The sequence below is a fragment of the Pagrus pagrus genome (genome assembly GCF_965226575.1).
Source record: "Pagrus pagrus genome assembly, chromosome: 8".
Taxonomy (NCBI): domain Eukaryota; kingdom Metazoa; phylum Chordata; class Actinopteri; order Spariformes; family Sparidae; genus Pagrus; species Pagrus pagrus.
Window position 1 is genome coordinate 33,359,379 of NC_140192.1, and position 18,422 is coordinate 33,377,800.

Genomic DNA, 18,422 nt, shown 5'->3' on the forward strand with positions numbered 1-18,422 from the left:
CAGTCAGTCTCTCCTGTGCACTGCTCTAACCCATGACTCTCCTGTCTGCTTTATTCCATGCCTGGCAGACGGCCCAGAAATTAGCCCAGAACAAGAAGAAGGTGCAGTACCTACATATTGTTTCGTCCTCCACACTGCTTCTGTTGTTCCTCTGCTTGTCTCTTTGTCTCTTTCTGTCTGTCAGTATTTATCACTGTCCTGTCCTTTATGTCCTCTTCTGTCATTCTGATCAATTGTTGGTGTTTTCCTGAATCCAGCAACCAGCTTTGTATTGTTGGATTGTTTGTATTGTATTGTTGGTTCATTGTTTTGGTCCCCTCCCCCCTCCCCCATCACCATCTTTTCATTCCATATCAGACATTTTGATGCTACATTAATCTGGAACACCAGAGTTTGTGTCAAACTGGTTACCAGTCTGTGATGGAGGATTACAGTTTGCTGGATGCAGGAAACAGCTGTAATCTTTCTGACACTGTGAGGCCTGACTGGGTTTGTGCTTGTATTCAATGAGTCTGTATCTGTGGTGATGTATGACTGTACTTAATAACCTACATGCTCATGTTTGCTAACCTAAGATTCAGGTGATAATGCAAATGTGTCCAGTACAGACACAGGTCGGAGATGTGAATCTCATCATGCTCTAATGCTCTAATTACACATTGCAGCGATTCAAGATAAATGCTAACGTCAGAAGGCTAACATGTTCACCATGATAACATGCTGACATTATGCAGGTAATGTTTGTCATGTTTACCTGCAGCGATGAAGCATATTTGGAAGCTAACCCAGACGTTAGCATTGCACTGGTTCCCTCAACAAAAAGCCCATGGGAATTTTGAGCTGTATTCTGGATTACTGCAGAAAATAAACTCTGTGGCGATCACAAGTTTATGATTCTTACATGTTTGTTCAGCAAAGTAATCTTCACAAATAAACACCACATTATAATTTTTTTGAGGCATAAATGAAACTGCCAGAAGTAAAAAGCTAACATTAGGCTACAGATTAGCTACACTGCTGTTGCATGACTTTAACGTCACCACCACCAAGCCTCTGACTACACCATACTATACTATATAGTATACTATATAGTATAGTATACCATACACACATGACTATAAATTGATCAATCTACAAGTTGTCTAACAAGCTAGCGGACAAAAAGTAGAGCAAAGGCTGATGGTATATAACTGGCCATGAACCACAGAGTTAGACAAACTGATGTGACCTGATAATGATGAAGTTTTAACAATGTTATCATGCAGTTTAATGTTACATAAATCTAACATGTGTATGAATAAGAAATGTCTAACTCAACTGTGGTTTTGAGAGCTTTTTCCAGTAAGTGCATTATAATGAAGTATTTGTACTTTACCTCAGTATGACTTCTTTATACTACATTTATTACACTTCTACTCCACTGCCAGTGCATGTAACTAATTGTTAGTTACTTGATTTTATATACTGACTTATAATTATCTTATATCATTTCTTTATACAATATTATGTGTTCATGGTGATTTAACAAGCCAACAGTATAATAACAGTTCAAACTTGCTCCACCTGAACATGCTACAACATCACAGTTAAATTAATACAATAATACAGTTTAGTCAGGTAGAATGGATTTTTATATGAGTGTAGAATATAGACAGTGTTGATGTTGGGCATTAGGGCTCTGATCTCTTCTCTCCCCTCTAGGAGGGGATACCAACCGATTGGTATTATCTGCTGTTGGCTCTGCAGACTTGCCTCGTAGTCACAGACTGACGTTTGGATTTATGCATCAGAAGGGACAGTTCATTAAGCAGCTGTTTTATCTTGGTGATAATGAGACAGTTACTGACCTCCAACTTTGAATGTCTCTTCATTTACTCACTAATGTTAAAGCCTGGAATGTATGATTTATTAATGTGTGTCTAATATTGCTTTGTGTGTGTGTGTGTGTGTGTGTGTGTGTGTGTGTGTGTGTGTGTGTGTGTGTGTGTGTGAGAATAGGCCTCTGAGGGTGAGCCTCAGCCCATGACAGAGGTGGATCTCTTCATCTCCACCCAGAGAATCAAAGTGCTCAACGCTGACTCCCAGGTACTCACTGTGACTGACACACAGCTGTAGTGCATATTGTTGTCATGACAATGAGTGAGGGGCCTCATATCACCTGCAATATTAATATTACAAGATCTGTGCTTATAGGCTAAACAGTGAACCCTGCAATTTGACCTGGGTTCATGGTTCTGCTACTGATTCACTGAGCGAGTAGCGACTTTCTGTTCAGGAGATACAGCTGGCCACACAACTAATCATTGAATGTGTAAAAAGAAAAGCAGCTGCATCGATTTGAGTCTTAATCCATGCACATTCTGTGAAATATATATCATAGCAAAGATAAGAAGCTCCTGATGTAAATGTCATCCATAACTGATACAGTTATGTTGGTGGTATGCAGCCTTTGATGGGCTAACAGCTGCTGACTTGTACATTAATGGGTGTTCAAGGTTCATTTATAGGATTCTTTTTTTCTTTCTTCTTTTTTTTTTGCATGAGTCTGTACCTTGTTTTGTTCCAACACTTTTTAGGAGTATCCTACACATTATGCTGTTACAGTTGCTGTATTTGGTTGCTTAGTTTGGTTTCTAACCCAGATTTAGATGATATAAGTTATGGTTTTCTGACAACCAGGACACCATGATGGACCACCCTTTGCGGACCATCTCCTACATTGCCGACATAGGCAACATTGTGGTTCTGATGGCCCGGCGCAGGATGCCTCGACCTGACTCTCAGGAGAATGTGGAGGCGTCAGACCCGGGTCAAGATAGCAAGCGGCAGTACAAGATGATATGCCACGTATTTGAGTCTGAAGATGTGAGTCAACAGCAGTAATGTACAGTATGTGCTCTTCATAAGGGTCCAGATGCACATATCCATCTCTGCAGTGTTAATGTAGACACTTCAATCAGCTTTGAAACTGACTACAGATAGTTTTAAAGAACTTCCCCCTACCCATCCTGTCCTCTAGGCCCAGTTGATTGCCCAGTCCATCGGGCAGGCCTTCAGTGTGGCTTATCAGGAGTTCTTACGGGCCAATGGCATAAACCCTGAGGACCTGAGCCAGAAGGAATACAGTGACCTGCTCAACACTCAGGACATGTACAATGATGACCTCATCCACTTCTCAAAGTCTGAGAACTGCAAAGATGTCAGTAGGATCATTATCATATCATATCATATCATATCATATCATATCATATCATGTCATATCATATCATATCATGTCATTATCATATCATATCATGTCATTATCATATCATTATCATATCATTTATCATATCATATCATATCATTTATCATATCATTATCATATCATATCATTATCATATCATTGCTATCAGTCACATATACATTGAATTCACACAGTCTGTACAATAAAGTATCCACTAAAACTACACTGTAATTTTTGATATGTTTTTACTTTATGATGTAAGATGATTGTTAAACAAAGTGAACAGTCATGTTTGATTCCACTTTAAAATGGTTTGTCTTGTGTCTGCCTGCCTCGACCTCAGGTGTTCATAGAAAAAGCTAAGGGGGAGATTCTGGGTGTGGTCATTGTGGAGAGCGGATGGGGCTCCATCCTGCCCACCGTCATCATTGCCAGCATGATGCATGCTGGGCCAGCTGAGAGATCTGGCAGACTGAACATAGGAGACCAGATCATGTCCATTAATGGGACCAGTCTAGTGGGACTGCCACTGTCAACCTGCCAGAGCATCATCAAGGTATTATGTCATTATCTTTAATAATTGATGATATAAATGATGATACTAATTACAGGGACAACGCTCTACCTCAGGGGTGTCCAAACTACGCCCATTTTTAATTGGCCCATAGCAAATTCTAAAAATATAATGGCATATGGCCCACACATGAAATTTGTGCTTGACTGTATTGTACTTCTTAGTTTTAACACTAGGGGGAGCTACTGTCTTGAACAAGACAGCCTCTCCACAAAACAAGAGACGTCAAAGAAAAACTTTGCAACAAGTGACCCAAAAATGGCAGAACCAAAGAAACGCAAAATAGCAAGTGAGTGCAGGAGATTTCAGACACGGTGGGAAAATGACTATTTCTTCATTGAAGTCAAGGGGAAGTGTGTTTGTTTGATTTGCAATGAAACAGTTGCAGTGATGAAAGACTATAATGTACAACGACACTATAAAACCAAGCATCCAAACTTCACGTCCTACACTGGTGCTGAGAGAGAACAGAAAGTTAAGCAAATGGCAGCTAGCCTGCTAGCTCAACAACAGTATTTTTTCCGTGGTAACAAAACACAAGAAAATGCCACAATAGCCAGTTATGAGGTAGCTCAACTCATTGCCCAACACAGGAAATCTTTCTCAGATGGCTACTTCATAAAACAGTGCCTCACTAAAGTCGCAGGAATAATGTGCCCGGAGAAAATTCAGGAATTCAGCAACGTGAGCCTGTCCAGAAACACAGTTGTGCGGCGAATCGAAGACTTGTCAGCTAACCTAAAGCATCAAGTGTCAGATAAAGCTTGTGATTTTGAGTTTTACCCGATTGCATGTGATGAGAGCACAGATGCCACGGAAACCGCACAGCTTTTAATTTTTTTGCGGGGAGTTGACGATAACTTTTGCATTACGGAGGAGCTGCTTGATCTTAGGAGTCTAAAGGACACAACAACTGGTAAGGACATTTTTGAAGCTGTGTCAAATGCAATTGACAAGATGGGACATAAATGGGACAAACTGTGTGGAGTTACAATGGATGGGGCTCCAGCAATTACAGGCGAGCGCAAAGGAATGGCCTCTATGGTGTGCGCCCAGGTGCAAGAGAGTGGAGGCACGGCTATTAAAATGCACTGTATCATCCACCAAGAAGCCCTCTGTGCCAAGACAGTCCAGCTTGGCGATGTGATGAACACTGTTCAAATCAAATCAAATCAAATCAAATTTTATTTGTATAGCCCAAATTCACAAATCACAGTTTGCCTCAGAGGGCTTTACAATCTGTACAGAGACGACACCCTCTGTCCTTCGACCCTCGATTCGAGTGAGGAAAAACTTGCCCCAAAAAAAAGGCCCTTTTAACAGGGAAAAAAAAATGCGGAAGAAACCTCAGGGAGAGCCACAGAGGAGGGATCCCTCTCCCAGGACGGACAGACGTGCAATAGATGTCGCATGTACAGAGCAGATCAACGAGATCACAATGTATTCAATTATAAGCGATGGTTGACAGGAGTGAAAGTACATAAAGAGGCATCACAGCAATAATAATGAAATGCACATGGAAATGTGATTACTAGTGATAACAGTAGTAGTGATTAATGGTAAGGATAGTATGTAGTAATGCATTACAATAATAGTAGTGGAACGTATGTAACAGATGTGACTAATATTAGCGACAGTAGTGGTGGGTGTCAGGCAGGGTCATGGCAGTAGGCGCATCCACGATCCGGCAGGGTCATAGCAGTAGGCGCATCCACGATCAGGCAGGGCCATAGCAGTGGGCGCATCCACGATCCATGACCCGGGCGCGGCCAGGATCCATGGGAGCCTGTAGGACTAGAAAGCACAAGGACTCCGGGGAAGAAGTAAGTCAGTGACATGCAGAGATGGGGCATGTATACAGGCATAATGTATACAGATGGAGAGGAGAGGAGAGGGGAGGAGAGAGAAGCTCAGTGTGTCATTGTCCCCCGGACTAGGCCTATATCAGCATAACTAAGAGCTGGTCCAGGACAGGCCTGGGCCTGTCCTGGACCAGCTCTAACTATAAGCTCTATCGAAAAGGAAGGTCTTAAGTCTACTCTTAAAGGTAGAGAGGGTGTCCGCCTCCCGGACCAAAACAGGAAGATGGTTCCACAGAAGAGGAGCTTGATAGCTGAAGGCTCTGGCTCCCATTCTACTTTTGGAGACTTTAGGAACTACAAGTAATCCTGCGTTCTGGGAGCGTAATGCTCTAGTTGGGTGATAGGGTAGTATGAGCTCCTGGAGATATGATGGTGCCTGACCATTAACAGCTTTGTAAGTTAGGAGAAGGATTTTAAACTCTATTCTTGATTTTACAGGGAGCCAGTGCAGAGAGGCCAATACAGGAGTAATATGATCTCTTTTCTTAGTTCCTGTCAGTACACGTGCTGCAGCATTCTGGACCAGCTGGAGACTCTTTAGAGACTTGTTAGGGCAGCCTGATAATAGAGAATTACAATAGTCCAGCCTGGAAGTAACAAATGCATGGACTAGCTTTTCTGCGTCTTTTTGAGACAGGATGGGCCTGATTTTTGCAATGTTACGTAGATGAAAAAATGCAGACCTTGAAATTTGTTTTATGTGGGAGTTGAAGGACATATCTTGATCAAAGATAACTCCCAGATTCCTGACGGTGGTGCTGGAGGCCAAGTTAATGCCATCCAAACTCGCTATATCGTTAGATAATGCATCTCTAAGGTGTTTAGGACCAAGTACTATAACTTCGGTTTTATCTGAGTTTAACAGCAGAAAATTGCAGGTCATCCAGGTCTTAATGTCCTTGAGACATGCATGGAGTTTAGTAAGCTGATTAGTTTCATTTGGCTTTATTGATAGGTATAACTGTGTATCATCTGCATAACAATGAAAGTTTATGGAGTGTTTCCGAATTATATTTCCTAGAGGGAGCATATATAAGGTGAATAGTATGGGTCCAAGCACGGAGCCTTGAGGAACACCATGACTAACCTTGGTATACAGGGATGACTCATCATTAATGTACAAACTGAAATCGATCCGATAAATAGGACTTAAACCAGTTTAATGCGGGTCCTTTAATGCCAATTAAGTGTTCCAGTCTCTGTAGTAGAATGTGATGATCAATGGTATCAAATGCAGCACTAAGATCTAGTAAGACCAGGACAGAGACAAGTCCTTTGTCAGAAGCGATTAGGAGGTCATTTGTAACTTTCACCAGTGCCGTCTCTGTGCTATGATGTGCTCTAAAACCTGATTGAAAATCCTCATATAAACTATTGTTATGAAGAAAGTCACATAGCTGGTTGGCGACTGCTTTCTCAAGGATCTTGGAGAGGAAAGGGAGGTTGTATATAGGTCTATAGTTGGCTAAAGCTTCTGGATCAAGATTAGGCTTTTTAAGAAGCGGTCTAATTACAGCTAGTTTAAAGGATTGTGGTACGTATCCTGTTAATAGAGACAGGTTGATCATTTCTAGTAGAGATGTGCTAATTAAAGGTAAAGTTTCTTTCAGCAACCTAGTTGGGATGGGGTCTAGGAGACAAGTTGTTGGTCTAGATGAAGAAACGATCGAAGTTAGTTGGTGGAGGTCGATGGGAGAGAAGCAGTCTAAATATAAGTCAGAATTTACAACTGTTTCTGAGGTTCCTGTGTTTAAAGATACAATAGTGCCAGTTGAGGGCAAGCGATGATGGATTTTGTCTCTAATAGTTAAAATTTTATCATTAAAGAAGCTCATGAAGTCATTACTACTGAGCGTTGTAGGAATACATGGTTCAGTAGAGCTGTGACTTTCTGTCAGCCTGGCTACAGTGCTGAAAAGAAACCTGGTGTTGTTTTTGTTTTCCTCTATTAATGACGAGTAATAGCTTGCTCTGGCATTGCGGAGGGCCTTCCTATATATTTTAAGGCTATCTTTCCAGGCTAAGCGGGATTCTTCCAAGTTGGTGGAACGCCATTTCCTTTCAAATTTCCGTGATGTTTGCTTCAATTTGCGGGTATCCGAGTTATACCAGGGTGCTAACCTCCTGTGTTTTATAGGTTTCCTTTTCAGGGGGGCAATAGAGTCCAGTGTTGTTCGCAATGAGCCTGCAGTGCTATCAACAAGATGATCGATTTGTGAGGAACTGAGGTTAGCGGAGGAGTCCTCTATTATATTAAGACATGGCATTGAATTTAGTGCCAGCGGTATAATTTCCTTAAATTTAGCTACAGCACTATCAGATAGACATCTAGTGAAGGAGTTTTTGCCTAATGGTGTGTAGTCCAGTAATAGAACTTCAAAAGTTATTAAGTGATGGTCTGATAAAAGAGGATTCTGTGGAGAAACTGTTAGATTTTCAATCTCGATACCATAAGCTAGAACAAGGTCAAGGGTGTGGTCAAAACAGTGAGTTGGTTTATGTACACACTGAGAGAAGCCAATAGAGTCTAATAATGAGATAAATGCAGTACTAAGGCTATCATTAACGACATCCACATGAATATTAAAATCACCTACAATAATTACTTTATCTGATTTGAGGACTAGACTTGATAAAAACTCAGAGAATTCAGATAAAAATTCTGAGTAAGGACCAGGTGCTCGATACACTACAACAAATAGAACTGGCTGTAAAGTTTTCCACGTTGGATGTGAAAGACTCAGAACAAGGCTTTCAAATGAGTTATAATTTAATTTAGGTTTAGGAATGATTGACAGACTTAAGTCATAAATAGCTGCAACACCACCTCCTCGGCTGGAGCCTCGAGGAATGTGAGTATTAATGTGACTGGGTGGAGTGGATTCATTCAGGCTGACATATTCTTCAGGATGCAGCCAAGTTTCAGTAAGACAGAATAAATCAATATTACAGTCTGAAATTAAGTCATTTACTAATACAGCTTTCGATGACAGGGATCTGATATTTAGGAGTCCGCATTTAATTCTCTTGTCTTGTTTTGAGATTGCAGAGTTGCTGTTAATTTTTATTAGATTTTCATGCACAACTCCTCTTCTGTGGACTTTTGATTTGATTAATTTAATTAATTTAGGTGGTCGGTGGGCAGACACAGTCTCAATGAAGTTTTGGGTGTGCAACTGATCTAATGGAAGCTCAGAGAAGCGTGTAAGACTGCAGCTCTGCCTCCTGGTCTCAACTCTGGGTTGTCAGGCTGGTTGTTGGCTAATGAAATGGGTTAAATTTCTAGAGATGAGAGCCGCTCCGTCCAAAGTGGGATGGATGCCGTCTCTCCTAATGAGACCAGGTTTTCCCCAGAAAGTCCGCCAATTATCAACAAAGCCCACATTGTTTGCTGGACACCACCTCGACAGCCAGCGGTTGAATGATGACATGCGGCTAAACATGTCATCACTGGTTAGATTTGGCAGGGGCCCAGAGAAAACTACGGAGTCCGACATTGTTTTGGCATAGTTACACACCGACTCAACATTAATCTTAGTGACTTCCGACTGGCGTAGCCGGGAGTCATTACCGCCGACATGTATTATGATCTTACTATAATTACGTTTAGCTTTAGCCAGCAGTTTCAAATTTGATTCGATGTCGCCCGCTCTGGCCCCTGGGATGCATTTCACTATGGTCGCTGGTGCCGCTAACTTCACGTTTCGTACTATGGAGCTGCCAATGACCAGAGTAGGTTTCTCAGCGGGTGTGTCGCTGAGTGGGGAAAATTTGTTTGAAACGTGAAGTGGCAGGTGGTGTAACGTGTGCTTTGGCTTGGTATTATGCTTCCTTCGTTCAGTCACCCAGCCGCCCTGCTGTCCCGGCTGCTTGGGAGTTGCCGAGGGACGGCTAGCTGAAGCTACGGTTGCTCGGTCCGCACTAGCTAAGTGGCTAGCTGCAGCAGTTACAGTCGGAGTTTCCATGCTGCGGAGCCGAGCCTCCAACTCACTGAGCCTCGCCTCCAACGCTACAAATAAACTACACTTAATACATGTACCAGTATCACTAAGGGAGGCAGAGGTGTAACTAAACATCTGGCACACTGAGCAGGAGAAAACTGTTGTGAAAACTGCCAACATAATTCAAGCACGAGGGCTCTACAACAGACAATTCCAAGCTTTTCTATCTGAGGTTGTTGCTGAATACGGGGACATACTCTACCATTCTGTTGTGCGCTGGCTAAGCCGCAGCTCCGTGCTGCAGCGTTTTTTTTCCCTGAGATCAGAAATCGACCAGTTTTTGAAAGAGAAGGACCGGCCTCTTCATGAGCTGAGTGACACTCTATGGTTAGCAGACCTGGCTTTTTTAGTTTATCTTACTAATCATCTTAACACACTGAACAAGAGCCTACAAGGCAAAGACCAGCTCGTGCCACAACTTTATGCGCACATGAAAGCGTTCTGTGTGAAGCTCCGTCTCTTTGAGATGCAACTACACAACTTCAATGTTGCACACTTCCCCACGCTGTCCTAAATCAAATCTGCTTTTCCAAAGGCCAAGCTTTCTGCTGAAAAGGGGAAATACATGTCTGTGATCACATCTCTCATCACAGAATTCAGTCAGCGCTTCCAAAATTTTTCTGTCATTGAGAAAGAAATCAAAGTGTTCTCAACTCCCTTCCTGGTGGATGCTGCAGAAGTGGAAGAAAGACTGCAATTAGAACTTATTGAAATGCAGTGTGATAATTCTCTGGAGAATCAACATCAGCTTCTCTCCCTACTCGACTTCTATCAGAGCTTGGAAAAAGACAAGTTCCCTCTGATGAGAGGCCATGCAAAAAGAATGATGAGTCTGTTCAGCTCAACATACATTTGTGAGCAAACATTTTCTGTGTTAACTCTGAACAAAAGCAGATTGAGAACCAAAATGACCAACAGCCATCTCTGTGATGTCCTTCGCATCTCAACCACCAAACTTACTCCTGACTTGCCAGCCATCCTTCAGTCCAAAGCGCAGCATCACTACTCCCACTGAGTGCAATGCTGCTCCCATTATAGGTGAGTTAAAAATATAATACACAGTAATCATGTGTTAATAAGCACAATTACTTAATTAAAGGATAACTACCGTTTTTTACAACCTGGACCTTATTTCTAGCATAAAATATGATCATTTACTCACCCAGATAACTTTGGTGTCATTTGAAGTCGTTCGGACGATATTAGATCCAGTGTAGTGCCGGTATATCCATATAATGCGAGTGACGGGGCAGCGACACACAGCCTCTATATAACGCATTATCTGCCACGAAACTAGTTCATTTCACCAATATTTTGTCATGATATGCTAGTGCTATTCCCCTCTGAGTCCGGGCTCGTCTGTTATCAACATCCAGGGTCAAACTAGCAGTAGCAGCTACAGGTAAACAAGCCGGCTGTCGCGGGTGCGCGCGCAGCTCAGAGATGACATCTTCTAGGTCAGAGGTAGTAGGTCAACCTACAGACCCCAGATGTTGATAACAGACAAGCCCGGACTCAGAGGGGAATAGCACAAGCGTATCGTAACAAAATATTGGTGGAATTAACTAGTTTCGTGGCAGATAATGCTCATAGAGGCTGCGCTTCGGTGCCCGGATCACTCGCATTACATGGATATACGCGGCGCTCCACTGGATCTAATTTCGTCCGAACGACGCCAAATGACACCAAAGTTATCTAGGGGAGTAAATGATCGTATTTTATGCTAGAAATAAGGTCCAGGTTGTAAAAAACGGTAGTTATTCTTTAATTCACTCAATTAAAGTTGATAATATTTTCTAACAAACTTTAGTTGGTGTGTTAACAAGCCCAATAACTTATTTGCATAACAAGCCTAAAATATACCCATCCCCTTATGTTTCCCCCTTTATACAGGGCTGTGAAGGGGATCACCATCCTGACTAAGAAGCAATCTGAGGCTGTTTTGAGAATGAGCTGCCAACCCTAACAAAATAAATGAAAACCCATTAATGGAAAGCTGTGATCTATTTTTCTTTAAGCATATTCAACTATAAAGCATAATTTACCTACATTTGATTGGTCTTGCTAACTGTTTAATACACTAGGCAAGGCGATTTAACTTACCCCTACTGAGTGGCCCAGCCCTTCGTATATTTTTCTGTATGTGGCCCTCAGTGAAAATAGTTTGGACATCCCTGCTCTACCTACATGTCGCAGAGGCTGTGGTTAGCTGTACCTCCAGTTCCCACAATACAGACAACATAAAAAACGTTATAGAGATAAAGAACATAAAAGCAAAATCTATGCAAACAGTGACAAAGTGCAATACAATCAATCAATCAATCAATCAAATTTTATTTGTATAGCACTTTACAATAGCCAGACGGTACCCAAAGTGCTTTACATCAAAATAATAAAATAATACATAAAAACAATACATAAAAAACTCAAGAAAGTGCTACAGTGCTGCAAGAAAACACAAGAAAGTGCTACTAGTGCTGCAGGGCGTTAAAGGCCCTCCAAAAGTGCATAAAGTAAAAAACAGGCAAAATAAGTACACCTAAGAGCAGGACTACCCTAGTCAGAGTTAAATGCCAATCTAAAAAAGTGTGTCTTCAGCTTCAATTTAAAAAGGCTGAGGTCAGTAGTGGCCAGAGGTGGGTAGAGTAGCCAAAAATTTTACTCAAGTAAGAGTATTGTTACTTTAGAATAATATGACTCAAGTAAAAGTAAAAAGTAGTCATCCAAATAATTACTTGAGTAAGAGTAAGAAAGTATTTAGTGAAAAAACTACTCAAGTACTGCGTAACTTCTGATTTATTGTTACAATAATTAGCATGAATGTAATCAAATAGACAAAAACATAAAATAGCAATGTGCAAATTCTTTAACTAAAACAATAATAAATTACATTTTTACAAAATAACGAAAATAGCATAACATAAAACATAAATTAACATAAATTAAGGCAAATTCAGCCACAAGAAATGGTAATAACTTCATAACTTTTTTTGTTTAAACTCATGAAACAGCACAATAGGCTCAGCAGGCATTATATAGAGGAACACGAACAAGGCAGCCTGTGCATACAGAGGTCTCTGTGTCCATGAACTGTGCGTGTGTGTTTTGAAAATTCATGTTCTGTCCCAAAGAATCACTCAGTGAAGTGACTGTTAAGCTTCAACAGTAGTTGGCTCTCAAGGTTCTTGCAGTGAAGCTGTGATCTTTTAGCAGTGAACAGGAGTCCTGCATGGCTAAAGAGTCTCTCACAGGCTGCAGATGCTGGAAGACTTGTGTTGACTTTGAGTGACAGATCATGATTTGAGGAAAGGAATGTAAGACATCCATACTTCCGTTGGACGGACATGAAAGGTACCTCTCCAGCTCTCCTGTTTCTGATTTTCCTGCCCTCATGGATGCAAAGAAGTCGTCTTCATCAGACTGACTGCTGTTTGTGCGGGCATCATCATCCAACTCCAAGTCAGTGTCCACATGATTTTTGATGTAGTCAAAGCCTGTGGCAAGATAAATTGTTTTCAAAAGAATTAGGTGCACACCCTTCTACTGTATAGGCTGCCAAGCTGCTGTTTTTGCTATTAAAAGCCCTTGGTGGTTGTAACTCTTGCCAGCCTATAGTTTGTCACTGACACAATATAAACCTAAATGACAATAACATTACATAGATTCATATACGCTCACTGGCCACTTCATTAGGGATACCTGTACAGTATAATGCAATCCACTACAAAAGGTCTGTCATGAATTCTACTTTAACAAAGCTCACAATTTTCCTGTTTTTGTTGACACTGTCAGAAAGGTAACAATTCTACTTTATGTTTATTATTGAAGTCGTAGTGGGTGGTGGTGTTGTACTGGAGTACTGTATATTGACTGGTGTTTCAAATATTCCGGCCCTCTTGGGTGGCCAAAATATTAGAAACATCTCAAAACAATACAGTCCATTTCAACACTACTGCAAACTACTGTACAACCTCAACAATAAACATGGTCAAATCAATCCTTCTCTGACAGTGTCAATCAAAAATGTACTTTTTTATCTTTGTAAAGACAGAATTTATGACAGAGCTGTTGTAATGGATCAAATTAGATTGTACAAGTGGACCTAATGAAGTGGCTGGTAAGTGTATGTCAAGGTCTACGGATTCACATTTAAATGGATACATAAGTATATTTACCAGCTTTTAAGATGCTCTCTTCAGTGGTCCAGGATGTCCTGAATTTTGGTAGGAGTATAGCTGCAGCAATCAGCTCAGGTTCTTTCATGATCTCTCCAAAACGTTTTTGGATCCCATCCTGCAGGGCGTCAATGAGAGGTCCACACACTTTGCAAGCTGATTCCAGCTTCTTCAGCTTGTCCTGCAACTGGTGAAGTGTTGGCAGCAGGAAGCCCATATGCACAGATGATTCCCCTTGGAGGATGTTAAGGGCCATGGCAACAGGCTTCGTTACAGCAGCGTACTCAGCCAAAAATCTCATTTCAGCTGGATTGAGCCTATAAAAGATGTAAAGAGGAAAATTAGCTATTTCTGGTACATATATTTATTGCACATTATCCATGTTAAATAAACAAAAAAATACAAAAATAAAAATAAGTTAATAACCTATTTCATCCAAATCTACTACAATTATCACACAACCATGTAAAGAAAACTAAACCATATTGCAATATATTAAACTTAAGACAGGTGGATTCACCCACATTAATCAGCAATGCTGACATCTGTTTCATTACTCTTTAACAAACAATGTGAGTTCTGCCAACTTACATCTTTATCTTCAATGCTGTACATACATTGCGGATTGCTTTTTCTCCTTGCTCCTTCTGAATGCGCACAACCCTTTCTACAGCGAGGAACAGGGAGCTCCAACGGGTCTGATTGGGTCGCAGGAACTGCAATTTGCATTCATGTTCCACGGTTTCAAATGCTGTGGTTGACCTGCTGGTTTTATTCCACAGAGCATTGCATTTTGCAAAAGCAGACCGAGACAGCCTCTTGTATGTTTCGCTGCCAGCTCCTGCAGCAGTGGTGTCAACTGTTGATATGAGATTGAGGAGATGGCATGCACACTTTTGGTGCTTTGGAAGTTGGTGGTCCAGGCCGGTGTCGTCATCCAAAATAGCAGACACATCTTGATATTGCACATCAAACTCACTTTCATCTTCTGACGCATCATCAAGAATGGAGTCTCTCTCCTCCTGTCCATTAGTGACTTCGTCCTCTTTCTCCTCCACACCATATATTCGAAAAGCCTTCAGGAAGTTTGAGCCACTGTCTGTTGTCATCCTGGTCACTTTCTCCCTGATGTGGTATTCAGAATGGATTTCTTCTAATGCTGCAGCAAGGACATCAAACGTGTGCGAGCCTTTGACACGTCTACAAGCCAATGCAGCGGAGTGCCTCTCTAGAGAATTGTGGTCCATCCAGTGACAGGTGACACCTAAGTAACTACGTTGTCTGGCAGACCAGCAGTCTGTTGTGGTAGCAACATGGTTCACAGTGCTCAACTTTTTGATGATTATGTTCTTCATGTTCTTTGCAGCTTCCTGTATTCTACAGCATAACGTTTTCCTTGTCATTACTGTACAATGAGGTTGCAAGGTTTCTAGCATTGTCTTGAAGGATGGTTTCTCAACCACAGAAAATGGTTGGTTGGCTTCACATACAAAACGTAGCACAGGCTTGTCAAGCGTTTGTGTTACCTGCGCTTGTGTTACCTGCCGTGGAGGGACAGCAAAGGAATTAGTGATCTTCGCATTCTTTTTAGGAGGTTCGTCAGAAGAGGAGGATTTTCGCTTTCTGTGGGACTCTATTAAGTCTGTGTACCTCGTCATTTTGTTGGGGTGAACCCTCTGTTGACAGAAAAAATATCAATGAGGCTACAGGGAATTTATCCATTAAGACAGACTCATCACCACACCACACCATGACGGTGGGATACTCTATGACTTAGATATTTGAAAAAACATGCTCAGTGCCTAACAGAAAAAAAGTTTTGTTTATTATAAATTGTTTTATTCACTGAAATTCACTTTACTTTCTCTCCACCGTGGTGACTGTGCTTTGCTGTTCACTGACTCCGTGTGTGTGTGTATGTGTGTGTGTGTGTGTGTGTGTGTCTGTGAGGCTGCAGTGTGATAATAAATTACTCCAAAGCAATGTACATTTGACAGTTATTTATGACGTTACAACAGGGCTACGTTAGCCTATCCACAGCCAAAACACATATACAACTTACCGCAACGTGTTTTCTCAAGTTTGAAGTGGAGTTCTTGTAGGCTGAAATGTCGACATGTTTAGGCAGACACATATGACAGCGCATGACATAGCTATTCTTTTTTATAGTCTGTAAGGTAAACATAGATTGGATGTGAGGCCAGGGGTGTTCTGCCTCTTCTGATTCCAAATCACACGCCGTTGTTTCCGCCATTGTTTTCTGCTTATAGTCACTTTGCTTCTGTGCGGGGCCGCAGAGATTTTGTGTGCGGTCATGTGACTGCCTGGCTCCGTTTGATTGGTGAAACGGAGTCAAACGTTAGTGGCTACGTTTGATTGGCGAAAAAGAGTCATGTGACAGAGCCTTTGGTGGAAGTCTCTGACAAAACAAAACAAACCACTGTGTACTGAATAACAGATGAATAAAAATAAAAGTAGCGAGCGGAATGTATCTCACTGTGACAGAGTAAAAGTAGCGTTTCTTCTTCACAAATATACTCAAGTAAAAGTAAAAAGTATGTTGCATTAAAACTACTCTTACAAGTACAGTTTATCCAAAAAGTTACTTAAAGGATAACTACCGTTTTTTACAACCATGACCTTATTTCTAGCAATTGTCATTTGAAGTCGTTCTGACGAAATTAGATCCAGTGTAGCGCCGTATATCCATATAATGCGAGTGGGCACCGAAACACAGCCTCTATATAACACATTATCTGCCACGAAACTAGTTCATTTCACCAATATTTTGTTACGATACACTAGTGCTATTCCCCTCTGAGTCCGGGGCTTGTCTGTTATCAACATCCGGGGTCAAACTAGCAGTAGCAGCTACAGGTAAACAAGCCGGCTGTCGCGGGTGGGCGCACAGCTCAGAGATGACATCTTCCAGGTCAGAGGTAGTAGGTCAACCTACAGACCCCGGAGCATGTATCAGGAGAGTGTATCAGGAGCATGTATCAGGAGGACTGTGTATCAGGAGCATGTATCAGGAGGACTGTGTATCAGGAGGAGCATGTATCAGGAGGAGCATGTATCAGGAGCATGTATCAGGAGGACCATGTATCAGGAGCATGTATCAGGAGGAGCATGTATCAGGAGCATGTATCAGGAGGAGCGTGTATCAGGAGCATGTATCAGGATGAGCATGTATCAGGAGGACCATGTATCAGGAACATGTATCAGGATGAGCATGTATCAGGAGGACCATGTATCAGGAACATGTATCAGGATGAGCATGTATCAGGAGGACCATGTATCAGGAGGAGCATGTATCAGGAGCATGTATCAGGAGGACCATGTATCAGAAGGAGCATGTATCAGGAGCATGTATCAGGAGGACCATGTATCAGAAGGAGCATGTATCAGGAGCATGTATCAGGAGGACCGTGTATCAGGAGGAGCATGTATCAGGAGCATGTATCAGGAGGACTGTATATCAGGAGGAGCATGTAACAGGAGCATTTATCAGGAGGACCATGTATCAGGAGGAGCATGTATCAGGAGCATGTATCAGGAGGACCATGTAGCTGTGGCTCACAGTGTTTACTTTCCATAGAGTTTCAGAATAAAAGGCAGCTTGGACTGAGGAGAGCAGGATGTTTCAGGCTTCTGTGAAGAGGTTGTGTTTGTTGGTGTGAAACCAGTGCAGGATCAACACTGGAACTTTTCTACCAAAATGAAGAAATATGTTTGTGCAGTGATGTGCACCTCCTGACATTTCACCATAATCACATGCTTTCTTTATGTAGGGTCTGAAGAACCAGTCTCGGATCAAGCTCAACATTGTCAGATGTCCCCCGGTCACCACTGTACTCATCAGACGGCCGGACCTCCGCTACCAGCTGGGCTTCAGCGTCCAGAATGGAATTGTCGGTAGCTCTGTGGTTCTGCTCTGATTTTATGTGAAATGGTAGTTGTTAAATAGTTTGAGTGAAATCTGATTCATCATGTAACAGAACTGATCCGTCTCTTCGACAGATCTGTAGCCTTATGCGTGGGGGCATCGCTGAGCGGGGCGGTGTCAGAGTGGGCCACCGCATTATTGAGATCAACAGCCAGAGCGTGGTGGCCACACCTCATGAGAGAATCGTCCACATCTTGTCCAATGCTGTGGGAGAGGTGAGAGATCGGACTGGATACAGACATAACCAACACTGTGATCTGGATCAGACTTTTCAACATTACTGCATGCAAAATAACATTCCTGGTCACTCTTACTACTTTAAGGAACAGGGAAATAAGTGGCAGTTATCATATGAATCTGTGCATTGTATGATTTTTAGAGTTATTGGCAGTGAATGCCACAGTTCAGTTTCTATGCAGAAGAAACAGCATTAAATATCTCCCATTATTAACAGCGAGGACATCTCACTGTGCTGTCTGCTCGGTTATAAACAGCTGCAGCAGCTACATGACACCCAAAGTATCTGCTAGTTCCCCCAGTGTGAGCAGCGCCACACTTACTGCAAACTGTAAAACTACATCCTGACCTCTCTCTTGTCGTCCAACGGACAACCAGGGCCACGAGAAAATCTCTGTCACTGG

At 41.9% G+C, this 18,422-nt stretch overlaps 1 protein-coding gene across 5 annotated transcripts in view; it reads left to right on the top strand.

The window, feature by feature from the left end:
• apba1a (amyloid beta (A4) precursor protein-binding, family A, member 1a) overlaps positions 1-18,422 on the top strand; it is a 155,015-nt gene that overhangs the window by 129,673 nt on the left and 6,920 nt on the right. The window contains exons 6-12 of one of the 5 annotated variants that reach the window (XR_014623110.1): positions 69-101; positions 1,999-2,085; positions 2,680-2,865; positions 3,020-3,199; positions 3,567-3,779; positions 10,552-10,698; positions 11,554-11,637. Coding sequence is in view for 3 of the 5 variants with exons in the window: in XM_084359609.1 (XP_084215735.1) it covers positions 69-101; positions 1,999-2,085; positions 2,680-2,865; positions 3,020-3,199; positions 3,567-3,779; positions 17,627-17,746; positions 17,856-17,996 (960 nt within the window). In the remaining 2 variants the exon portion in view is untranslated. Of the gene's footprint in view, positions 1-68; positions 102-1,998; positions 2,086-2,679; positions 2,866-3,019; positions 3,200-3,566; positions 3,780-10,551; positions 10,699-11,553; positions 11,638-17,626; positions 17,751-17,855; positions 17,997-18,422 lie in introns of those variants that run through there. The other 4 variants (XR_014623111.1, XM_084359611.1, XM_084359609.1 and 1 more) reach the window with 4 other exon arrangements.